Source organism: Protomyctophum bolini (assembly GCF_963924005.1).
Source record: "Protomyctophum bolini genome assembly, chromosome: 9".
Classification (NCBI taxonomy): Eukaryota; Metazoa; Chordata; class Actinopteri; order Myctophiformes; family Myctophidae; genus Protomyctophum; species Protomyctophum bolini.
In genome coordinates, this window is record NC_137870.1 from 18877806 (window position 1) to 18904475 (window position 26670).

General features: G+C 42.4%; 1 protein-coding gene across 4 annotated transcripts in view; it reads left to right on the plus strand.

Moving 5' to 3' along the window:
- golim4a (golgi integral membrane protein 4a) overlaps positions 1 to 24777 on the plus strand; it is a 29980-nt gene extending 5203 nt beyond the window's left edge. Inside the window, exons 2-16 of one of the 4 annotated variants that reach the window (XM_080772527.1) lie at positions 9307 to 9381; positions 9998 to 10047; positions 10156 to 10209; positions 10529 to 10679; positions 11360 to 11442; positions 11955 to 12038; positions 12587 to 12766; positions 14269 to 14550; positions 15346 to 15752; positions 16811 to 16887; positions 18639 to 18700; positions 20487 to 20699; positions 21032 to 21100; positions 21386 to 21478; positions 23142 to 24777. In XM_080772527.1, the coding sequence (XP_080628653.1) occupies positions 9307 to 9381; positions 9998 to 10047; positions 10156 to 10209; positions 10529 to 10679; positions 11360 to 11442; positions 11955 to 12038; positions 12587 to 12766; positions 14269 to 14550; positions 15346 to 15752; positions 16811 to 16887; positions 18639 to 18700; positions 20487 to 20699; positions 21032 to 21100; positions 21386 to 21478; positions 23142 to 23303 (2042 nt within the window). In that variant the 3' untranslated portion in view covers positions 23304 to 24777. The remainder of the gene's footprint in view (positions 1 to 9306; positions 9382 to 9997; positions 10048 to 10155; positions 10210 to 10528; positions 10680 to 11359; positions 11443 to 11954; positions 12039 to 12586; positions 12767 to 14268; positions 14551 to 15345; positions 15753 to 16810; positions 16888 to 18638; positions 18701 to 20486; positions 20700 to 21031; positions 21101 to 21385; positions 21479 to 23141) is intronic. The other 3 variants (XM_080772528.1, XM_080772529.1, XM_080772530.1) reach the window with 3 other exon arrangements.
- The last annotated feature ends 1893 nt before the right edge of the window (positions 24778 to 26670 follow it).

Here is a 26670-nt window from a genome sequence, read left to right on the forward strand (position 1 = left end):
TCTTTGTGACAGGCCTAAACATTCTCCCCTTCCTCCCCACACGGGAACAGTTTTGACGTGGGTTTTGATGTACTGTATGATGATTTTCGAAATATTCAAATTTGCCCCTTTTAGTCAGGGGATATTAATAAAATCTGGGAATACATTTCTTACCAAGAACGTTCTTCACCAATGTGTTTGTAAAGGTGTCTACTAACATATCCCACATTGGTTTATATTCAACCACCCTAGAGGAATTTTTGACAGCTGCTGAAAGTTGGGGTACCATACAACCATTATAAGGCAAAATTCTCTAAATTTCATTATGCCTTAAGTAGCATGTTCATCATTCTGAATCCATTCCAAGCATTAGTTTTGCACGAAAAACAGTCCTTGGACTAAAAATGGCCATAGCCGTCATCACAAATGTGATGAAGTCAGCAGATTTGGGCATATTTGGGCAAGTGGCTATGGCCAAACTAGGGGTCAAACTAGGGGGTTTTCATGATTCTGAATCCATTCCAAGCATTAGTCTTGCACGAAAAACACTCCTTGGGCTTAAAAACTCCATAGCCGTCATCACAAATGTGATGAGGACAGCACATTAGGGCTCATTTGGGCAAGTGTCTATGGCCGTTTTTAGCCCAAGGAGTGTCTTTCATGCAAAACTAATGCTTGGAATGGATTCAGAATGATGAAAACCACCTAGTTTGACACGTCACATGCTATTTAAAGCATAATGAAATTCAGAACATTTGATGCTGTTGATGGTACCCCAACTTTCAGCAGCTGTCAACAATTCGGGATGGGATATGTTAGTAGACACCTTTTCAAAAGCATTGGTGAAGAAAATTCTTGGTAACGCACAAGACCGGTATCGGTATCAGCCGATCATGAGAAAAACAATCGGTGATCGAGATCGCTCCCAAAAATCCTGATCAGAGCATCCCTAATTTGCATATCTATACAGTATGTACACCTGTGCAATATACATTACAAATGTGATTATTCAGTGTGCAGTGTGCACACACACCCATGCAAACACAAAAACCAGGCATCCCAGTAACATTTAATAGTGCTGCTTGTGATTTGATACGCGTCCAGTCTGCACACCACTAGCCAACTCTGACCAACGCCAACCTCTCCACTGCTAACCCAGGAGACCAGTAAAGGTCACTGCCTTACTAGGGCCCCTTGTTTGTTCTGACCATGCACTTTAACAACACCATATGGGACATGATCCATTGGCCTTAGGGGACACGCGCTGTCACTAAGCCTTGGTTCCCGTTTTCTCTAAAGTGGGTAACAGATAAGGCTAGGTGGAAAAATGAACCCATTGATGTGTAGGCTTAGTGGGATTGTGTTGCTAGGTGCTGCAGTGCTTGGACCTGTTTGGTTGGATTAGTACTAGTATTCCCAATCCCAACATTATGTTACAAAGTTCTCAATGTTGTGCAGTTCAAGAAAAGACTCATAAGGATAGAGAGTAGAGAAAGAAACACGGTAAACGAAGTCTGATAACAAGATGGCAAAATGTCAAATATACATACGGTATATCATGGTCAAAACAGGAATAATATTAGACAGAAATGCTTCTTGTACAGGTAGAGAAAGTAACATCTGCTGCAGATATAAATATCAGCTGATAATATAGATTCACAGTCTTGTGCATGTGAGAGACATCACTTCAAGTTCACATCACGTCTCCATATATGGTCACGCCTCGTGACATCACGCCTCCATAATTATATGGTCATGCCTCTTGACATCTCATGCCCATCACGTGACATCATGGAGATCCTTAGATCTCCATATCTGCATATATGGAGACGCCCAGCAACTCTACATCTGACCTAAAACCTCAAACGCATAGATCTTCATATATGGAGCTGACCTGTTCTGACATTCCATATGTTGATCTGACCTCATCTAACCCTGTACACTCAAGACACGCTCCAGTACAGAATTCATTCCATATGTTGATTTGACCCCCGATGCCAAAGCTCCAGCACTCGCCCAGCACCCACGCCTTACTGGTTAATTATAAGGAGCCTAAGGTGATGCATGCAGGCCTACCTACCTGCAGGCCTTCTCTTTTTTTGCAGAATTCTGTTGGAATTTCTGAAATAATGAGACATTAGAGACAACACATAATGAGAGGGCAACATGCCTAAGAAAGGAGACCGCAAGACTATGAGCAGTAGATTGACTGTAAACAAATCCAACATTTCACTGCTCATACTTACACTCGAGTAAGTGACAACTGACAAATAAAAGTTATAAAACCTCTTGAAACTTCATCTATACACCATTCTTCTCTGGCTAACACTGTCTGGTTTTGCATTTAGTTACTATTGCAATCTGTAATAACTCTCATGTCTGAGTGCCAAAATGTCTACCACACTAAGCTGAGCTAATAGAGCATGCCTGCTTGCAAGGGAGAAAGTGTATATTGACCTTCTGGTAGTACCACCTGTAAAACCAGTAGTGGTCCTACTTGAGCACAGGATCAGAATTTCTCAACATCAGAACAGGCAGACCAAATACAAACACTGCAGTTTGTATTAACATACTCTAGTCTACCATACAGATCAATTGTTAGTGTCTGCCCTGAGATTTGGGAGGTCGGGGTTCAATCCCCGGGTGGGTCATACCAAAGACTATAAAAGTGGGACCCAATGCCTCCCTGATTGGCATGGCAAGGCATCAAGGGTTGGATTGGGAGTAAATCTCTGCAATATACTAGTGTCATGTCCAGGGCGTTAAACCGCCTCACCCTGCTGCTGAGCAATGGGCCACATTACTCGGGAACCACTTACTTAACATACATATTGGTCAAAATAATGTTTTATCCACTAAAAATGTTGTGGATTGCAGCTTTAATGTTTAAACTCATACTAGTCTGTTTTGATCTCAGCTGGATGTGTGCAGTATTCCCCAGAAAGAGGGTGTGTCGCTTTGGGCTGAACTGAAAACACAGTAGGTCTCATAGTGGGCATTGACACATTTTGTCTGACATTGTAAATGACTCTGCTGCCTTCACTCTATACTCATTTGAAACTGATCAGACATTGTTTTATTATTTGAACATGGTAGCCAGTAGAACAGTGGAAAATAACAACGTGTTGCATTGCAAATCGGATATTTTGGTAATAATTTCGAAAAGTGGTTAAGGTCTCATAAGAACGTCATGTGGGGACTGTACAGCTATAATCAAATCCCATCAGAAGCTTCACTCCTGTGCCTCCAGCCCTCCACCCCCATGTCCCTCTCAGCTTCCTAAATGTCTCTCTCCCTGGTCAACACATACTGAGAGTGGGAGAGACTGCCCACTTCCCTTAAAAACAAAAACAAAGTGTATGACCTCAACAGTATAACATGCTGATATGACTGTGATGCAAGTAATGACAAGCTACTGTGTGTGTGTGTGTGTGTGTGTGTGTGTGTGTGTGTGTGTGTGTGTGTGTGTGTGTGTGTGTGTGTGTGTGTGTGTGTGTGTGTGTGTGTGTGTGTGTGTGTGTGTGTGTGTGTGTGTGTGTGTGTGTGTGTGTGTGCGTGCGTGACACTGTGTGTGTGTGTGTGTGTGTGTGTGTGTGTGCGTGACACTGTGTGTGTGGTATAATAAGATAAACATTTTAATAAAATAACCGTCTTGGAGAACAGATTTGTTTTTAAAGTACCCCAGCATCCTTATTCTGGGGAAAACATCTGCCTAGAATTGCTGATCTACAAGCTCACAAAACATTGTGTTGCGACGTGTACATTTTTGGTTAACAGATTTGGTGTAGACTAGAGTGGCTAAAAAAGCAAACCAAGTACAGAGCCAAGTATTAAAGGACCACTTCACCACTTTTCAACTTCTCTTCCTATGATTGGTCCTAACTAATGTTCATGATAAAATACCTAAGGGAAACTTTGACAGGAAAAGACTCGCTCACCGTATAGAAAAAGAAGTAAAACTCCTTAGACTTGAGACTTAGAAAAATATATTTTATTTTATAATGCTGTGCTCATGGTGCTCTGTGCTCATGGTGCAATTAAAAAGCAAACGTTTCGGTCCTCAGACCTTCGTCAGTGCTATGTTTTTTCACAGACAAAGAACTTACTCTTAAACAACTACAAAACAATACAGCTCAGGTGCTGAGAATTACTAATTGGTGACATCACCTGATTGTGGGCGTGGATATTACAGAAAGGATAATTATACAAAATCACAGTTATATAGGAAAGAGGAATATTGCATACATTGTACATCACATGTTGACAGACTTATACAATCACTTTTTGAATATAACTTTTTACTTTATAGGTAGCACTGGAGGGAGAGATCTTCATTCAAGCCACCTGGATTGACAGACTTTAAATAAAAAATCCATCTAGATTCAGTTTGGAGGAGTTTAGTGTCTAAATCACCCCCTCTTCTAGATTTCTTAATTTGATCAATAACTGTGTAAGACTAGTAAATGTGTTCGTTTTCTTGGAGTTTTGATAACATGATAAAATACCACCATTTTTCCTACTCAGTCTGTGTCTCATAGGAAGGCCGTGGGCAGTTCAGACACCCGTCCACCAGTGACATCATCGATGGTGAATCCAAGCTAATAGAAACGGCAGGCTTTCTTTTCCTGAAAAGTTGCAATGCAAAAGTTGAAGCCATCGTTCTCACGATAATACAAATCTAAATATATTTTTAAACAAATCTTGTTTAAAAAAAGATATGCCTAATGATGATGTCACTGGTGTCCGAACTGCCCAAAGCCCTCCTATGAGACACAGACTGTCTATCATGAACATTAGTGAGGACCAATTATATGAAGAGATGTTGAAAAGTGGTCCTTTAATTGACATGAAAGTGGTATCACTTCAGGTTGAGTGCGTTGTCTTCTTGAGTGACAGTTTAAAATGTGTGCAATGTGTGCTGTCATTGTTACAAAACAAACAAAACTAGGTTAGCAGGTCATGCTACAGTACGTGTGAACAGCTTTTCATAATGTGAGCACAGATTAGTCTTTCACCACGTAAAAGTCTTAAACTCTATTTTTAGTAAAACAGACCTGACTTGATTTCCGTTGCCAAAATAATCTACAAGATCACTACGCATCGCATTGTAACACGTTGTGTGCTTGCAGATATGCTATTTTTGGTGAACTTTCCCCCCAGAATAGGGATGCTGGGGTTCAAGGCATGATTCTTACGTTTGTTAGCCTGGCTCCAGCCCTGAATCGCTACCATTAAAAAAAAGATGTCCTGGCGATTCAGGTCTGGTGACTCTGCCTACGGCGGTGTCAGTCTCGATCGAAAATCTCATCGCAGCAGCTGATTGGCCATCAACCCCGTCACTCGACAGTGTCAAACAACAAACATGGCTGCCCCCACTGCGGTGACTCCTTCTTTATACTCTATGGTGGGGAGGGCTTTCAGTCTGAATAATGAAGTGAAACGAAATGAAAATTCAGACTGAGTGTCAGGCTAGCTTTTAGTGGATTCACAGAGCAATAATGCTATGTATCTACAGTATATCTCTGTCTCTTTCTCTCGCTTTATTTCCTCTCTGTCATTCTGTTCTACTGGGGTTGGTGTAAGGCAGAATAGTTTACAGCTTGCCCTAGTCTCTTCAGCTGGCATTCAGGAAGTATATCCACATCACCAGCTTGACAACCCAGCCCACAAGGCAGGAAAGATATAGGCAGTGAGGAGAACGGGGAAGAACTAGAGTTATTATTGAGTCTTGGGGGCTCTGCAGTACCCTACCCTGACAGTCTAGACACAGGCTCACCTAAGGCTGTTTTCTTTTCTTTGCTCTTTATGGGCCTTCTTTCCCTTCACTCTTTATTCCCAGTGATATTTCATTGTTGCTAGCTCCAGCAGCCTTTATGTGCACTGCACACACACAATGTGTCAGTGTGAACAAGCTCATAGGCTCACAAAATTTGCAGGAGGCTGTGTAGTTTTCTCGAGTATACAGCACTTCTCTCTCTCTCTCTCTCTCGCTCTCACTCTCTCTCTCTCTGAACCTAATCGCATAAGCTGCTGGACCAATCAGCAGCACCAAAATATATTTTGTATACTGCCAGTAGGAAAAATAAGTAACTTTAAGTTTGATTTGATTTAATTAATATTGAACTTTATTAATTTTGTAATTGAAGTGAGTTGAATTGATTGAAACCTTGAGCTTGTACTTACTGGTATATATCATACTTCATAGATGTGTCATAAATGACTGATCATGTTATAATATAGAATGATTGACGTCACAGGCTTGGCCTCAAAAAGAAAATGTGAAATTCACATTTTCTTGTGAATTCCACATTGGAGCCGTGGATCTCCAGGTGACCTGAGGATATCTTTTTACTAAGATAGATTTTGCAGACTTTCATATTAGGGATGCCACAAAGTGACCATCAGCCAAATCAAATAGTCGACAGCTCTGCTCTTCTTTCTTTTTTTTATCAATAATATATAAAACTTTTAAGATTTTATATTATGCACATTACATGGTCACATAACCATTATATGTTGAGTGCATGCTTTGATGGTTACAGTTTTATAATCAGTTTTGATGAGTAAACCTTTGTGGAGATCTTCTCAGTTCTCATTGTATGCTAGTTACTGCCACTCAGGATGGAAAATGAAATCCATTTGTATTTGGTGAGAAGTAGTTTCATAAGGGGCTGGTATGAAGTACTTGATATAAAGAGAACATGTTCAGTTCACTCTACAGTACACCTGCCTTCATTTCATCTGATTGTCTGTCTGGCAGGCACTTAACAAGCGATCGTTAACTGTGTCTGTTAGAGAGAGGGGCAGAGAAGAGTGGCTTTGCTCAACTTGATTTATACTTATATTCTTCACTCTGATGAAGGTACATGTTCGATATATCATGCAGCCTTACTTATTAGCCTATATTTTGGCTATATTTTCGATTATGAAATAATAAAATCGATCCCTATTTCATATAGTGCAGGACAGGTCTGAAAACAAAGGATATTTGGGTAGAGAACTTGTGAGCTACAGTAAACAGATTTAACATATCTATTTGAGAACAATTGAGAAGGCGGTAGGCTCCAGTATAATAGAAGGGCTCAATCAGAAGCAGGCCTGTAAAGGTTCAAATGGGTTAGGGATAAGAAAGGCTGTGCCTTCAAGGTTTATGAACACGTCGGCCTCACCCTAAATTACAGGGGAATTACTCCGTGGGAAATGGGGAGAGGTCTCTTGCGGCTTTCTTCCAGTTCCAGCTATAGGTGTAATTTATTCTCCAATGTGATGCAAATTGACAACAGTCAGCAAAACATCCCCCGTTAACCACTTAAAACCTGTACACTTCGTCCTAAGTCAGACTGCAAAAATATCCGATCTACAAATTCTGAGCTATTTGCGCAGGTTTCGACAATGTTGTCAACTTGAACTTTCACCTATAATAACATGACCACAATAGTGACGACAGGTTGAATGTGGTTTTAAATCAAGTGTATGAGAACTAGTAAGTATATGACCTCAGTAGTGACATACTGTGGAATACCACAGCTTTTTGCCAGTGGATGAGAGCTGTCTGGGTCAAACAATCGCGAATAGTTTGTTTTATATTGTGTGATGTACTGTAGCAGATGGGTGGGGTAAGGGTTACCACATCGGGTGCAGCCTGGACAGGATGGCGTCAGATAAATTGTTGATGACTGAAAATGATGGCCTACTAAAATGACTTCCATTTTCCTACACAGTAAAGTCCTGAGTTTTAGCTGGGGGTGTACAATATGGAATCAGTTGTACACTCACTGTAGGTGTTACATTAAAACACATGATTCTACACTGCAGGTTAACATTAGGTGATTAGGCACACTATTTTATTTGTGGTATTCTATCAAAACGAAGTATATTTTATGCCTACTATTTGACAGGTGAGAAATACCACAGCTTTGTGTTGATAGAGGAGCTGTAGCAGTGTGTCTACATGGTCTGGCTGAATAAATACTCAGTCACATACTGCACAGGAAAGAAGCTTATTGCCGCTGTCGGGCAGAAATCTTGTATCTACAGATTTCATCTTTTGATGATTTTATACTTTGTATGAAATCCCTAACTACTTCACACCAATAACTGACCCCTGACCCCTTCACAGAGCTCTAGTGCCGTCCTGATCTAGCCTGGGGCTAGTCCTGATCTGGAGTACTATTCCATTCACTATATTTCAATGTATTCACCAAGAATACATTTTAGTCTATGGAATTTTTAGGGGACTTCTGCTTCCTATAAAATGGCCAGAAACCATGCACTCACTGTCTTGGTTCTCATATCCCTGGGTTCAAGAGCACCAGACAGTAATGTGTACAGTACTATTAGACCACGCCTGGCCGTGTGTGTGTGTGTGTGTGTGTGTGTGTGTGTGTGTGTGTGTGTGTGTGTGTGTACGTGTACGGGTGTGCATGTGTGCGTCAATTGAACAAAGGCGCAGATGATCAGAAATCAGCAGAGAGTGATCGTCGTTTTCGCTACTCTATGCCGAAATTAAGTGGACTCTAGACCACAACTAGACCGGAGCACACGGGTGATTTAGAAACATAGACCAGGCTTTCCTCCGAGGTGGGAAGTCTGGTGACGCGAGGTTACTTCTCGTAGTAGACTCATACACCTCCATCAGCAGAAGGGTGCACACCAGGTGCTGGTCTCCATAGACTGCATAGAGCCATAGATCGTGGAGATGGTTGGCCAGAACTTCATCTCAGGCTTGATGAATGGCAAAGGGTACGCAGTGTACAATATGATATAATAGCACTGTAGTAACTGTACTATTCTTGCCTCCAATAATTAACTTTTCTTTTTTTTCTCCCTGAAAGGCAATGTTTTGGACAAGACGGTACTATTTATCCATGTGTTGTCTTTGCTGGTCTTATGAGAGTACACTGACCCTCTGGTCATAGTCTCGCATAGCAAGACAACTATTCCACAATCTCTGAATTCTATATAGAGTCTGGAATTACCTCCCGAAATCCGAGCAAGGAAGCTGGCATTTCCGTTCACGAAAATATATTTAAATATATTTTTACATTTTATTTTTTAATATCCATTTGTGCTAAGCTGCAAGCTATATATGCTTCGATTATTTTGATTTATAATTGCTCATGATCAGAGCTTCCGTGCTCTCAGAGACAGTCCAGAGCACTGCTCTGGACTGTATGACGGAAGCATTTTTAAAGGGCGAGAGGCAACAGTCTGGCCACGCGAGACTACTCTGGTCATTACACACCTCATTACCCCCCCCCCCCCCCCCTGAATCTGTCTACTCCCATATCTCTATTCATTCATTCATCCATCATTGTTTCTTCACAGTTGTGTATGAGCATCGCTCACGGCTGGAGAAGTCTCTTCAGAAGGAAAGACTGGAACACAAAAAGGCTAAAGAAGGTAGGAGAAGTCCTATCTACTCTCAACAGTCTTCCAGAGAACGTTTTCAAACATTTTGTGGCTTAAGGCACACCAAAGTGCAGGTCAACGACTCAAGGCACACCCCTGTATTCACTGTTATTAATGAAAGTAGCCAATCTGCAAGTTCACAACGTGTATGTCACCATACAACGTCTGAGCTTACAGATAGCCTACTTTATTTTATTTTTGAGGGGAGCTAGCCCCTCCTATGTCCAGCTTTGAGGGTTTGTCGTATCAAACATTGTCGTATCACAAACATTTATATATATAATTTAAATGTATTAATGAGAGATGCTAGGTTTGAAACATTAAATATTGTTTTAGGGGTACAGAGTTTGCCTCTGTATTGGGAAATTATTGTGCAAAAATACTGTCTGTCTGTCATAGTAGTAAAAATAATAATATATATAGGTGTTTTTGTATAGTTTTATATTGCAAAAATACAGCACACTGAACCACTGGTTTGTAGATTGTCTATATTCGTTATGAATACATACAGGTGTAAATTGGTGTGGCTTGGACACAAATCGTTGACAAGCACTGATGGTAGAGCATTGATTGGTTGTTGACCTCTGCTCTGACTGCTGTTTTACAGATTACCTGGTGTACAAACTTGAAAATCAACAATCACTGAACAAGGAAAAGGTATCTTGAGGCAGTGGTTAAATACCCCACCTGTTGCACATTGTACATTGGCTGTGTTTGGAACAATGCAGTGTGCGAGGTTGTAACTGTTTTGTTCTGCTCAAACAGCAAGATGCCGGCAGCAGATTCAACTCTTTACATGTGCAGCACCAGATGCTTAAGGTGAGTTTATCTATCCCTCTGACTGCCAAGTGTAGTTTAGTCCTGTTGTGATCTCTTTTATGAACATGAGAGCAGATTTAAATAATAGCACATTATTTTATTATTTTAAGATTTAGAAAATAGCAGCTTGGTAGATCTGCTATTTTCACTATTCTTTTTTAAAGTTTTGGAAGTCTTTCAAAATGATGGATGGGGATCAATTATGAATTGATTATTTAAATAAATCATCGATAGTTTGTTTTAATAATAGAACAGTTTGATTAACTGTTGCACCCCAATATGACTCATGTTGGTTTGTCAACTACTGTGGCTGCTGTAGAACCAGCATGATGACCTTAAGAAGCAGTTCTATGAGCTGCAGGAGCAGCATCAGGTCCAGGGAGAGGAGCACGGGCACACCCTGGACGAACACAAGGACCGCTATGACAAACTGCAGCAGACCAAAGAGACGGAGATCTCCAAACTCAAAGGTAGTGTCGCACCATGCTCAAGGGACCTAACGTTTCACTTTTTCAGGGTTTTTATTGTCTGCCAATGACAAGGTTTTCTCGTCTTATTCTTCCAATTGCCCAGCTCTTGCATGTACTGTATGTGTATAATATGTATATCCGTGTAATTCAATGATACATACTGTCTACTACTAAGTAGACTTTATACTTTCAACTAATACTGCAGTTTGAAGCACAAGTCTAATGTTGTCGAAGAACTTTTAAGGAATATTCTTAATGCAAGATTACAGTAAAACTTAATGTCTGGAAACAACAACAATTTAGACATCTCAAAAACATGGAATCTATGTACATGTTAAATAAATTACATTACATTACATTGTTAGGGGTTATGATGCTGGCTATAAAAGAACAAACAAAATGTGTCCACATGCACTGCAGAAAACAATAAATTACCTGTCCTTTATATGTCCAGTTTTAAAGTGTATGCTTTATGTTTCTCTAACTGTAGAGCATTCATATAACCTCAGAGAGGTATTCTTTATGTTTGTCTAACTGTAGAGCATTCATATAACCTCAGAGAGGAGAACAACAGTTTTAAAGTGTATTCTTTATGTTTGTCTAACTGTAGAGCATTCATATAACCTCAGAGAGGAGAACAACAGTTTTAAAGTGTATGCTTTATGTTTCTCTAACTGTAGAGCATTCATATAACCTCAGAGAGGAGAACAAACAGCTAAGAAAAGCCCACCAGGACATTCATGTGCAGCTACAGGATTCGAGGGTGGGTCATACATTTTATGTTCAATTTGAGTGTGATTAATTCATGTAATTTGCAAGAGTCAGTGTCACATTGCAAGGTCAAAGTATAGCCCCATGCTTCTCCATAGCATGTGGTGCAGGTAGTAGAAGTGTACTTCTAGTTTAACCCATTTTGACCTGAGATCAGATTCTAAAAATGTCTTCTACATCCTGACAGTTTTCTGAAAAAGCTATATGTTGCTATGTCAGTCGTTCGATTTTTCAAAAATAGCAGACCTACAAGCTCGTAGCATACAAGGTTTCCACTCGGTGGCGTGCTATGAGCTTGTAGATCTGCTATTTTTCAATAGCTAAAGCATAACATAATGCTAAAACCAAAAGTGGTTCCTGCCCAAAATGGGTTAATTTGGCTGACGCATGGCAATGATTGATTGATTACAAGGTCAATTTGAACTTGAAGAGCCCAATAAACTAATATATTATTAAGTCCTATAAGAACTTTAAAAAAACTAAACATTTTTGCATTTTGTGTAGATTCAGCATCAGGACCTGAAGACAGCCCACGACCAGCTTGCACTGACCTTAGAGGACCACAAGAGTGCGCTGGCAGCAGCTCAGGTACAGCCACACAGCATATAGGGGAAACCACCTACAGCAGCACACTTATCAATTCCCAACCCAACAATTCTCAACCATCTGTCATTTTCATTGTTGATTATTGTAAGGGGGGGGTGTACTGTACAACCACTGTATATACAGTGTATACCCAGAGATAGTGTAGTGCTAAGAAACCTCTGCATTTCTTTACCCATGTATTGTAGGCTTTCTGCCATGTCCGGTCCGATCTCACAAGAACGGTCCTATTTTTATTATCGCTAAATTAGTAGACTATATTGGACGTGCTGGTGGAGAAGTGCTGCTATCTGTCAGACACTTAGCTGACAGATAGCCTTGCTTCATTGAAAATTAGAATCTGTTCTTAATGACTTGCCTCGTTAGATAAAGTTTCTCAGAAGAAGACGGGGCGGTCTTAGAGTGTTTGTGAGTGAGTTGCCGTTAGTCATTTTATAGAGAAGTTAGTCCAGTGATACACTTTTTTCCCCCTCCTTTCTTTTTAGTGAAGATGCGTTAGTTGTAACTGTACTTTGTGTTTGTGTCACCACCAGATGCAGGTAGATGAGTACAAACGTCTCAGGGAGACTCTGAACAGGATGCCCAGCTTGGGACACGGCCAGCAGCCTCAGGTCGCAGCCGAGTCCCACGTCCAGCCTGCCCCCATGTTGATAGAACCACACAAAGAGGAACACCCACACGAGGAGCAGCAGCACCAGGACACCCAGTCCAGGGTAATGTGGCAGTTTGGGAATGTGTCCATAGAGCACCGAAGTCTGACGTCAATATCGGTAGAGGGCGCTAAGTCCACAGGTTCATGTACTTTTTATTTGCATTGTAATCCCCATAGGGGGATTTTAGACCGCTTCATATAATAGAACTGTGTTTGAAAAATAAACAAATCATCCCGTTTCACTCGTATGGATATCAAGAATCAACGGACTGTGGGAAAACGCTAATGTTACTGCTGCTGAATTAGTTACATTTTCGCTAGAAACAGACTGTATGAAATATGACTGACTGACTGTCGTAAACGATACAGAGACACCTCCCTGACAATATCGCATTTTTGGACCACAGTTCTTATACTACTTATTGTAGACAATTTTAAAATGACCCCATGTTATTCTCCATAGAGAAAAACTTCCATGAACCAGGGGATGAGCGAGTCACGTCAGGACTTTGGCGGTCTATTTGGGCTGAAACTAGTGATTACTGTAATTTCTTAGGCATTATTTTATCGATTGATTCTCCGATTTATCAAATAAATCGCAGTTATATATATATATATATAGTATTTTTTATATATATAGTATTTTTGAGGGCCGCTCCTATGTCCAGCTTTTGGTGTATGTGCACAAACTTTGTCCAGCACAAACATTACCGGTACATCCCATTGACAATGAATGGACAATTTTGAGTGTTTGTGTAAACACAAACATTGAAGACAAAGGTGAGGACGCAAATTCTGATTGGCCGGAATGAGATGATGATGTGCGATGATAAGATCGCCCCTCACTTCACACGGGTGTGATTTGTCGTCTCCACCAGGCCGAAGGCATGGGGAGAGAGTATGTTTTGTACTCACACTGTGAGTGTGTGTGTGTGTGTGTGTGTGTGTGTGTCCGTCTGTGTACAGCTAATTTCCGGCACAGTTAACCTGGTGGATGCCAACAATGAAGCTCTGCCCCACATTTTCCAGAATGGCCTGTTATAGCGCCACCAGGAGGCCGACTTTTGAAAATGGGAACATAATGCCTCAATTCATCCATTTGCCAAGGCGTAAGAAGAAATGGCACCCTTTTCACATTGGCCTATTATAGCGCCACCAGGAGGCCACAACCTGAACTGCCCTGGAGACCTATTCTAGTTTTCTACTGTATTTCAACAAATTAACCGTTTAAGCATTCTTTAATATTTCGTCATGCAAGAATAGTGATTTTCAGATGGAGCTCTGCACTAAAAAATACATATTAATTTGCAGGTCCCTGACGTGGAAAAAGTTTGAGAACCACTGGACCACTAGTTCTTAAACATTTGCTTTAGAATTCATGGAATTTCTTAGATTGTGGCCATTTATTTCTATTATTAAAAATAATTTCCGACTTTAATTTTTTTTTAAACAATTAAAAAGAAAAGAAACAAAGGGGATATTTACGCTGCGACCCATAAAAATGGACCCACTTGTCAGTGTCACACAATCTTCTCAAATGTCCAACGCCCCTCTGCTCTGCAGCTGGACCTCGAGGAGGAAAAGGTTTATGTCCAGTCAGAAGTCCCCTCCCACCCCGCGGTGTCCCAGCCTGCCCTGCCCGAGGAGGAGGAGGAGGAGGAGGTGGACCGAGAGGGAGACGCGGAGCGGAAGAGGGAGCTAGCGGAGGAGGAGATGGCTCAGGCCGGAAAGCCTCAGAAACTGGAGGAGGAAGACCCGGACCAGCCGCACGACGAGGAGGAGGAGCCGGAGCAGGAACAGCCGGACGAGAACGCTCTGGACCGCCAGAGGCGCCAGCCTCAACCGGTCAGAAGTGGTTTTGGGAATTGGTTTTTGATCAGTGGGTCCATTTCTATGACCTGACCCCGTCGTCAGATGGGGGCGGTATTGAGTTCAGAACAAGAGTGAAGCAAGCTTCTGTCAAGCGTTTTCATTAATTATTTTTATTTTTATTTCATAAATAAATGCCAACAATCTGAGAAATGCCGTAAATTCGAGAGGCGTGATGTTTAGGAAATATAGTCTTACAGCAGTTTGGTAATGCAACGGCACCCCCATAACTCTTCAGATTTACAGACCTGTAAGGGTCCATTTGGTTCCTAACTATCATTAATGTAGCTGGGAACCCCCTGAAACCACCTCAACGACTCCTGGGGGTTCCTGGACCCCACTTTGAGAACCACTGGTATACGTTAAGTACAGTATAGCTTGAGACCCCAAAGAGAGATTTGTATGTCTCCCTGTGACCCAAATGAAACTAGTGAAAATAGCAGATCTACAAGTTCCCAATGTGTCACATTGAGCTTGTAGATATACTTCAACACTTAATTTGTTAGTTAAATTGGTGGTTGTGCCAGAATTGCAGAGGTAGTTCCTACACACCTGGACGTGGTTACATTTAATGAAATCATTTTCATGTTTACGTCTTTGATCAACACTCTGTGTTGTTCTATTAATGTTCTACATCATCACAGTAATTGATTTAATCGTCCCAAAGAGAGATAGTACATTCACCTTGTTTACCTTTCAAATTAACACCAGCTGCTGTTTTTCTGTCAGTTCGTTTTCCATCTGTTCATCTTCCCTTTTTCTGATCCCCAGGCGGAGCAGCACCACGAGGCCCAGCCACATCAGCCGGCCCAGTTGCACCCGGAGGCCCAACTGCACCCGGAGGCCCAACTGCACCCGGAGGCCCAACTGCATCAGGAGGCCCAGCCACACCCGCCGGCCCAGTTGCACCCGGAGCCCCAGCTGCAGCAGCGTGATACCCATGTCAAGGTGGAGCGCGAGAAATCGGCCTATGAGCAGCAGCGGGAGCAGCAGCGCCTGGAAGCTCAGAGGTCCCTGGAGCGCAGGAAGCTCCAGCTCCGTCAGGAGGACCTGCAGGCCCAGAGGCAGAGGGAGCAGATGGAGAGGGAGCAGCGACTGAAGGCGGAGCAGGAGAGAGAGGCACTGCACCACAGGGAGCTGGACAGGAGAGAGCAGCTGCTGAGAGAGGAGCAACTTAGGTCAGGGCAGTGACTGTGCATGCAAAACATTTTGTTTGGTTGAGCACGGAATGTGATGTATGACGATAAGAGCGCCCCTCACTTCACACGGGTGTGATTATATATATATTTTTTAATGATCAGCAATAACAAAAAATCATACCCGTGTGAACTGAGTGGTGCAACCCCCCCCCCGCACCACCACCTCTCTCTCTCTCTCTGTTTCTGGCGCCCCCTACTGGTACAAATAAGTCATATACTCGTGCTCATGGCCACATAGGCACAGGCATAGGCACGGACATTGCTGGTTGTAGGAGTGGTTGCACCACTCAAAAATAACACCTGAAGTTAGGGACGCTCTAATCATCGTACTTCATCATCAAGAATGGTGGTCCATTATTGGCCAAGGGTTCCCACTGACATACAGATGCCGATTTGCTCTACACATATGACATAAATTCTCCATCCATTGACAATGGCATTTAGACCGTAGGACGTGTGGAGCTAATCCAACTGATGGATTGCGAGGACGTGTACACACACACGTCCTCGCGCATTTTCATTTATGTCAAACGAGAGAAAAATATTCTGATTTATTTTACTTTTTTTGGGGGGTTGGCCTCTCCTTCTGCACCATTGCTGATCGCGCATGTGCATGTGCGTTCACTTCCCTGTTTACCGCTCAGAAAGAAAGGCTCGTATCGGGAGCTCTCCGTGGTTTTGACCAGATGGATATACTAAGCTCTTCATTTCTGACTTCAACATGCCTCTCGTTTAAAATATGAACGCAAGGGATTATCGAACGACTTTATCGTAATCATAGCAAGGTAAACAAGCAACATTATTTCTCCCGGTTTTTGTGCGGAACGGAAGGGGGGGGGGGGCTTTCAGAGTAAAAGCTGCCATATCTGCATGGCACCCCGAGCTGCTATTTTGAAAGAAATCCCGGGGCTGATTGTGTTAATGTTTGTGTTCAGCGAGAATCCACACTATAGCTCCCCTCAAAAAATTATGATGTGAATAAATTGGAATCTTTTTGAAAAAGGTCTCTGACTGCAGTTTGTCATCACTGTGTGTAGGAAGAAGAAGGAGTATGAGAGCATGGACAACGACATCGCCCAGGGAGAGGACGACAATCGCATCGATGATGAGGACGGTGAGTAGGTTAGCCCTGACTTTCAGCTTCACCCAGCTGATGGCTGCTCAGATGGTCATGATCATAGACTAACCTTCACGTAAATCACGTAAATAATCTGGTCGTAAATGTTGTGTATGTTGGATACATCAATTCCTAACCACTGTAACACAATATATATTGGCTGTTAAAAAAAATCACACCTGTGTGAACCTAGTGGTGCAACTCCGCTCTCCCCCCCCCCCTCCTCTCTCTCTCTCTCTCATTACCAGGCAACAGTGCAGCACTCTCTCTCTCTCTTTGTTTCTGCATGGCACAACAGCGCCCCTACTCGTACTCATACATATAGGTTAACCACACACAGGTGAACAAGGACATTGCTGTTCCTTGGAGTGGTTGCACCACTCAAAAATAGCTGATTTACAAGGTCACAACTTGCTGTGAGCTTGTAGATCAGCCTTTTTGAGTGGTGCAACCACTCCTACAACCAGCAATGTCTGTGTGTATCATGTATCATCAGTCATCATGAGCACGAGTGGTGTGCGCATGCGTGAAATTGGAACGAGAGAAGTATGTGACATGGCTGCCACCTGCTGGACGCAAATCCAACTTCTGGCTGTCTAGGTTCGCTAAAGAAGGAAAGGCAGAGCCAAAATAATAATTAAAAAATAGTTCTCAGCGACGCGGATTGATATCCATAATAAAGTTAAACTGACGGAGCAGAGAGAGAGAGAGAGAGAGAGAGAGGAGGGGGGAGAGAGGGGAGTTGCACCACTCGGTTCACACAGGTGTGATTTTTTTTTAAGAATGTAAAAAATGATTGAATATTTCACTTAGACCGCTAGCATTTATTGAAAAATCACACCCGTGTGAACTGAGTGGTGCAACTCCCCTCTCCCCCTGCCCCCTCTCTCTCTCCCTCTGTCTCTCATTAGCAGGCAACAGTGCAGCACTATCTCTCTCTCTGTTTCTGGCACAACAGCGCCACTTTTGCCCCTACTGCTACTCATCATAGTCACACACATAGGTGGTTAACATGGACATTGCTGTTCCTTGGAGTGGTTGCACCACTCAAAAATTAGGATATAATTCACGCCAGCATTTTTCCCAGTTGAGCTCTTATTTTGAAAAGCCACATTTACAGACTTCCGGAAGTAGACATATCCTAGTAAGTTTAACGGGTCTCGTTCAACTGTTGTTTACAAGATGGGTCTATGCCGGGGCACTGGAGGGCTCCTCATCGCCGGTTCTGTGCCAATCAAAGAAACGTTGTTTTGACCAAAAATGCCATCTGGGACAAGGAATAGGAGATACAGCCGATTGAAAGAACCCGATAGAATGGATTATTTTGGCGAGGGCGATCTAAGATGGGCGATCCATCTTAGATCCATCTACCCGATGCTAACGCAAGTAGCATTATGGCTTGATCGATTGAAAGCGCTATAAAAGCGCAATTGCCATTTGCTCAACGGCAATGGCGGTAAGCGTAGTATTAAATAATAGGCTTCAATTAACCTAGATCTACGCCAATGGCGCGGAGGGTGTCTAAAATAAAAAATTAAAATGACATCTTTCAGAAATATATAAAATAAAAAATAAAAACACAAATCGTGTATGGGGACAAAATATTTTCTGATGTGGGTCCACGGCCAAATACATACATACCGGTACATTTGGGAATCCTTGATAATGTTTGACAACCACTGTTTCCTGTTTCCTCTAGTCCTGGTGCCATTTTGAGTCCATATTGATAATGTGTGTCCTTTCAACAGAGAGGGATCTTCATGGGGAGGAAGAAGAGAAGCATGATGAAGAGGATAATCGAGTGCCGCAGGTATGACCATCCATCCTTCATGCCTTCTTGTTGGAACTGAAGGAAGCTCACGTGCATCACGCCGTGACGCTTGTCTACTAAATCAGACACGCTGTAAACTCTGGTTGATCTGAGAAAGCTTTTATGTCCTGCAATTGAAGAGACACAGTCAGACAATCTAAATGCTTTCTTCAGCTCCACTTCCATTGGAATGCATTCCTTGTTTGCAAATGTTTTTTTTGTTTTTACTTTTAGTTTTTTTTGTTGGGTCCTTACTGATGTACTACTTACTTACTAATGTGTCCTTCTATAACTGAGTGAAATCTGTTTGTGTATCTCTAGAACCACCTGTCCGAACTCATTCAGATTATTATAAGAAGGGATGCAATTACCAGTTTTGTGGGGTATAATGGGAATGAATGAGTAGTGTTAATTGAATAATAAGTAATAAAATAAAATTACTTTTGAAAAAAATAAAAACATTTTATTGAGTAAAGAACCCAACTCTGTTTATCCACCCATCTAATCAACACCTTACTAAACGAACTCACTTAATATCACCTCTTCATTAGGGTTGGGATTTGTTAGGATTTTAACAGTTCCGGATCCTTACCAGATCCCTCTTAACGGTTCAGGTTCCTAACGGTTCCCTTAACGGTTCCTAATATTATTTCTTTCACCTAACCAAGTACTTAATAAACACAAATTAAATTATTGTATTTGCACTTTACAATTATGAGGTGGCACTATTATTTAAACTTCACCACCACCAGCTAGCCACCACGACAATATCATTGTTGCAATTTGTACTGTATATTAAATATACAGTACACATTGCAATAATGATAATTTAATATGAAGGACCCCAGTTACCCTAATGGAAACAAGCCATAGTGCTTTCTTGGATTATAAAATCTTCTTAGCAGACCTTGTATTGAACTGTAGGCTACGTTCCTATGCTTTTTCCTGCAAACTGTTTATAAAGTTAATCAATGTATGGAGGTATATATGCACCTACTGTAAAGGCTGGGCTCTCAACAGTTGCGCGAAGCAGTTGAGTTGATTTTTATTTAATTCATGGCTCTATAGTTGATTGATTTTGAGATGTTTCCTCAATGTGGACGTGCAGCTGGTGCAAGTTGCAACAACCTTTGCAGGAAACTATGGCATCGCATTTATTGCACTTTGCGTGCTCAGCCTCAGAGTCATTTCCCTCTCTGTTAACCACACTTGCTCTGCGGCGGTGACCGCTCGCTTGAATGCACAGAACAGTGGTATCCGCCTCACTCACTCATTGCAAAGTGCAATAAATGCCATAGTTTCCTGCAAAGGTTGTTGCAACTTGCACCACGTCCACATTGAGGAAACATCTCAAAATCAATACGCCTACACGAGTCACACGATTAGTCTACTCACTCATGTCAAGTAGTAGACGTCACCCGGCTCTGCATGCATGCACAGACACAGCGGAGCTAAATGACGACTGATGAGAACCGTTTGGGGAACAGTTAATAAAAAAACGATGGAACCGGCTCCGGATCCGCAATGTCGGAACCGGGTCTGAAATGGACCCGGTTCCGAATCCCAACCCTACTCTTCATCTATTCACACAACCAACATATTCACTACATATCACCAATTCATCCATTCACACAGGCCCTTATCTCTCACTACATATCACCAATTTATCCATTCACACAGGCCCTTATCTCTCACTAGATTTCCAGTCCAAATTTTCACCACTGCCATTCTCGTCGTCTTCTCCACTGCTATGTTCCACTCTTCCCCCCCCACCCCCGGCCTGTAGGCGGCGGCAGAAAGCGATGTGGATCCCGAGGACGACCCCAACAACCAGGGGGAGGACGAGTTCGAGGAGGCCGAGGACCAGCGGCCGCAGCACCGGCTGCGAGGGGAGGAGGAGCAGGAGGAGGAGGAGGAGGAGGTGGAGGAGCCGGTCAAGCTCACAGATGGAGCTGCTCACGCAGACCCTCACAAGCCTGCCGTGGAGGAAGAGCTAGTGGTGAGATGGAACATTTCAAGTGATTCTCAAAACTTTATCACTATGCATGCAGACCCTTTGTGCTATGTCAGCGTTACAAGAGCCCATTTGGTTCAATTTGTACATTGTCATCTTTGTGACACTCTGATGCACACTCTGTCTGACAGACACGTATGTGCACAGTGCACACGCATGCACGCAAACACACACACACACACACACACACACACACACACACACACACACACACACGCAGTCACGCACACACATATACACAATAACCAGTCCATGGATGAGCAACTAGCAGATTGGTTAAAAATATTAAATATTAACAAGATTGTGTGTACACTCAGATGGCTGGGAATCCAGATCAACAGGAAGACACACTAGATGACCAGTACCAGGAAGAGGGAGAGGATGAGGTCTGCACACACACACACACACACACACACACACTCTGTCAGTTCTGTGCCCAAAATATCACATAGACTGTGATCTGTGTCTGAACACTTGCATACTCACATAGTTGTAAGAGTGGAACAAAACCTTAACCTGTAAACATTGATTGGCTCCCCCGTAAGTGCACAGGTCGACCTATTTAAACCATTTTCAATTTAGAAATAAGACCTAAAAAATACAAATATAAAAGATATTAAACAGATGGCGTATAAGTGGATGACTGTTGTTTTGTTGTTGCTGTGTGTTAGGCTCAGGAGGACTTGGCCGGTGGTCCCAAGAGAGAAGAAGTGGAGCTGGAGGTAGAAGGGGAGGACCCATATAATGAGGAGAATGGAGAACCGGTGAGTTCCACAGACAACTAGAGCGGTGGTTCCCAAAATGGGCTCCGGGGACCCCTATGGGTCCTTGAGAGAGTTCCAGGGGGTCCGCAGCTAAATGATAATTGGTAACCAAATGGACCCTTATGGGCCTGTAACTCTGAGAGTAACGGGTCCATTTTGTTCCATTTGTACACTCTCAGGGTTAAATTAACTTTGATTTTATAGAAATGCCATTAAATGGGAGTCCATAGCCTAATGCAGGTCAAACTGTCCTTGACATGAAAACGGATTTTTAACAGATTTTTTTTCACCGGAGGAAACATATTCTCTATGAGGATTTTCTCTGGGCAATATCAGTAGAAGTTTTTTTTCCCCGGTGGAATAATAATCCCTTTTTGGCCAAAAGGTACCTTTTATACGTGTGGTGGGGTTCTCAGAGTGCTTCCACTAAGGAAAGTAGGCTTTCTAATGACACAACCCGCCTTTGTATTGGTGAGAAGCAAAAACTTTATTTTTATTTACGCTAAAGACGAGAGGCTGGTTTTGCATTTATGCCGAAAGCCCCGGAAGTCATCGGTAACATAGCTCTAAATAACGACATTAGAGCTATGGACCAGAGCTAATAATAAGTATAAAATAGGTCTTTAACGATTAATGACAGGAAAATACAATAATTTTGTCAAGTATAATATTTCAATATCTAGCATCCCAGGCAATCCAGCCTCATTTTCACAACATACAGTACATTTTCATAGATTTACTGTATTGTGTGTTTTCACCTTTGTTCATTTGCAAACCATTTGGGTGTGTTGTAACCGTAACCTGGCCAGAGTGTGGGGTAAATGAAGGCTGGATAAGGTGTCTGGTGTCTAGGTGTCTGGTTACCACCAGAGCCTGCTGATTTACAGGCAGGTTTACAGCTCAAGGGACAAGCCTGTGAAATATTTCACTGCAAATGCAATACAACATCAAGCTAAGCTCTGCAAGAACCACAACAAAATAAACTTCCCTTTTTTTGCTACAAGATTTAAATCCAATGAGGGATTAGATATTGCAAACACAGCTCTTCTGTGCCTTTGTTCAGCATGGCGTTGGCGTCGTTCAAGCTTTTATTTTCAATATGGCAAAAAACACAAAGTTGGAATATGGAGATAAGAGTAACGATTATTTCCATTGTGTGTGTGCCTGTGTGTAAACTGAGTGCAGTTTTAGCATCTGGTTGTGAACTTGATGTGAACCCTGCAAGCATACTGTACTGTACATTTTACAGAAATCAGGGAGTGCCGGTGGTAAATGTCCCCCTGCGGATATCTACTGTAGAATCATAGCCTGCAGGTGGATTTTGGGGTGGAGGAGGAGGTGGGGTTGAATAAACTCAGGAATGTTGGAGCAGCAGCAGCTTATTGTCTCCACCAGGCCGAAGGCATGGGGAGAGTGCGTGTGCGTGCGTGCGTGTCACCAGCTAATCTCCGGCACCGTTGATGAACCTCTGCCCCAAATATTCCTCAACGGCCTGTTATAGCACCACCATGAGGCCGATTTAGGCAGTTTTGCTCATTAAAAGGTAGATCTGCACTAATGGCGGGGGGCCAGATTAATTCAAATGACGCGGATTCACGCCAAAGGTGGGGAGTGGTTAATAACCGGGGCAGCCATAACTCTGTGTCTGTGGTGTCTTCATCAGGACGAGGCAAAGGAGGGAGGTGCAAAGAGAGAAGAGGACCATCACAGGAAGGTGGGCCAGAACAATGAGGAAGACAACTACGAGGAGGAGGAAGAGGAGGTGGACGAGGAGGACACTCACGCACGGGGCAAGCCAGGGACCAATCGGAGGGCAGAGATGTGAGACGGACATGGACCTTGACCAATAGCTGTGCCTGCCTCCCACCCCCCTCCCCACCCTCCTCCTCCGCCTCATGGATTGTCATCGGAGTTGAGACCAGCAGTCACCTGGTGGTCATTCATGACTGGGTTTATTCCACCTGGAAATGGCATGGTTCTCCCACAGTGTAGAGGTGGAACTGAACTAAAGGACCTCCACTGTGGAAATGGACTTCTGAGAGATATGGGATCTTATTCAATTTTTTTGTGTTATTTCCACACTCGTCTGTCTGTCTGTCTGTTTTGGTCTAATTGTCCCAACTGCGGACAGTAAAAAAAAGAATGTATTGTGTGTGTGTGTGTGTGTGTGTGTGTGTGTGTGTGTGTGTGTGTGTGTGTGTGTGTGTGTGTGTGTGTGTGTGTGTGTGTGTGTGTGTGTGTGTGTGTGTGTGTGTGTGTGTGTGTGTGTGTGTGTGTGCGTATGCAATGTCCTTTCGCGTTCCATTTGTTTTAGCGGTCATATCTCGTATTATCTCTGTAATGTTACTATCAGTAGGTTGCTGCATTCCAATCAAGCTGATGATTTTATACGTTATTTATTGTTGATTGTGACAATTCTGACAATCTTGGATGGCACAGTGATACTTTTTTTGTATGTTTCTTTTTTTTATGTCTGAATTAACTTAGTTGGTTACTGCCTGCAGCAACGATGTCTTGAAACTGACATTCAGGAATATTACCACTGTATATCAGCACACACAATCCCAATGAGAAACAGCTCTGTTGTAGTTAGGGCAGGGATATTATATATCATATGAGAGACTAGATATCGCCTTGGATTTTGAATATCATAATAATCAGGATATGGTGTCTTTTAAAATCACTTAAACCGAATTTTATAAAAGTCCAAAAATGGACTACAATTGTCAGGAATAGCCAAAATAGCCCATCACGCAATCCTTTCTTTTTGACATGTTTTGGATTATTTTTTAAGCAAATGTATATTATAGAAACTACGATATTATCATCACCATATCGACATTGAAGTATTTGGGAAAGAGTATTGTGATATTTGATATTGTCCATATCGCCCAGCCCTATGTACCATGAATAAGTGCCTATTTAAATTTAGGAAAAACCGCAACACCTACAACTTTTCTCTATCAAGAGTCCAAAGCGTACAGCAGGCGAGCAGCTCAAGGACACAGAGGGACTCCGCAGTTCCGTGAGCGGGGACTTCAGTTGAGAGATGCAGTAAGTACCACAGCAGTTTAATGATGAGGCTCTTGCAATTGGTTTCATCAGCTCTGGATGGAGGGTTACTGTTTTCACACAGTCACACACCAACATCTTTATTCTACTGTACAATAGTAATATAAATATACTTGCAATTTGTATATATATTTTTTCCACCAAAACAGAGGGAGACTGTATTCAAGTATGTAAATCATAGGAAGTTGTGAATGAATAAACACGGTGAAGGTTTTGAAGATTTTATGCATCAGAGCTGGTTGTGATTCTGTTCTACTCGGGTCTGAGGACCACCAAGGTCCCTTACGGGTCTGTAACTCTTGAGAGTTAAATCAGAGTTTTAAAGTGATTAAACCCAAACAATCTGTTCATAGGGCATTAGAGCCAACACTAAGAGTATATAAACCTTGCTTCCCCTCTGCCTCTGGTCAATGTCAATGGACAACAAAATAAAGCGTGGTTATGAAACGCGTTATGAAATGTCTCACTGGCCAATGAAGCAAAGGGGTGGGGAAAAGCCACACCAGTGGAAGCCAAGGTGGTAAGTGAAGACTTGTTAAGTTGATTATGGGTTTACCTGAAATCACCTGACTAACAATTATTTATTATTGAAGTCAACAGCACTATTGGATAAAAGTGTGATGTGCTGCTTGGTGCAGGGTTTGTTCAATATTATGCCATACCTTGGTGTCGTTTTGATATTGTCAAACGTATGCATTTGCAGTAGGGGAAAGTACATTTATGATTTATAGGCATAATAGAAGTCTTATCCGGAGAAACATAAGTGCTAGATCAGAGCGAATGGCACGCACCCAGTCAACAAAATCACAGGGTAAATTGTCGATCTGTCTAAACAAAATGCAATCTAAATAACATTCTTAGACAAATGGTATATGTTATTGTTTATGTAAATATACATAAAGTGACCAAGTACCCAACATGCTGTAGAGATCTGCATAGTATATAACTCGGTAGTTCTAAAAAATAAGAGTTCAGGGACCCCCAGGCCAGGGGTCCTTGAGGGGGTTCCAGGGGGTCCCCATGCTATTGCTAAATTACAGGTAACTGAGAGTATAAATGTGGATGTGGGTCTGTGTGGCCTAATGCAATAACTAGCATCTAGGCAACAGGAAGTGATAGAAGGAAAGTGCTATGGGGATGAGGCAGTCTGAGAAAGACTGCGGTGGGAAATGGACTGCGAGTGCTGCTGACTGTGGGGGTTCATTGGGTTCATTCCACAGCTTGGGTAACCTGACTTCGCCAGATTGCGGCAGTATTGAGTTCACCAGTTCCCTCCTGCCTGCCAATGTTGTCCAGCAGGGGGAGTGGTTTCACCAAACTACAGCTTGGGGAAAAGGGGAAAGGGGATTTTGTTTCCAACGGGAAAAAAATACTTTTAGTTACTCCGCTGTGCCCTCTACTGATATTGCCCAGAGAATTGCCTCATAGGGAATATTTTTCCTCCGGTGAAAAGAAAATCCCTTTCTGGCCAAAAAGTACCGTTTATACGTGTGGTGGGGGGCTCGGACTGCTCCCACTAAGGAAAGTAGGCTTTCTAATGACACAACCCGCCTTTGTTTTGGTGAGTAGCAAAAACGTTTTTTTTATTTACACTAAAGACGAGAGGCTGGTCTGCATCCATGCGAGCGGCAGAAGTTGAGAGTAACATAGCTCTAAATGCAACGCATTAGAGCTATGGACCAGAGCTAGTATTACCTGAAGTAATTTGTGAAGAAGTATTGGGACTCAATACATTTTGTAAAAGGCAATTGCTTTTCCCTCATGAGGAAAACTTTGAGAAAGCTTCCTTTAATGAAGAAAAGAATATGGAACTTTCAAGAGCAACATTATTGTAGGCCTACTTGAGAAGTTGAGAGGATTGGTTGTTGAGTGTGTATTCATGCGAAATGGTTACCATCAGGGTGGCACAAATTGGCCCTTTCATTCACTAAGACAGTGATTTGTTTTTCATTTTGCATTAGGCGATGGACCCCCAAGGACCCAACTTTGAGGACCTCTGAACTAAGTAACTGTTATCAAGAGTAGCATTCAAAGCAGGTACTATTTTATTTTAGATGTATTTTATACATTTTGGGGTCTTTGTATGCCTTTATTTGATAGGACAGTAGACTGACATGAAA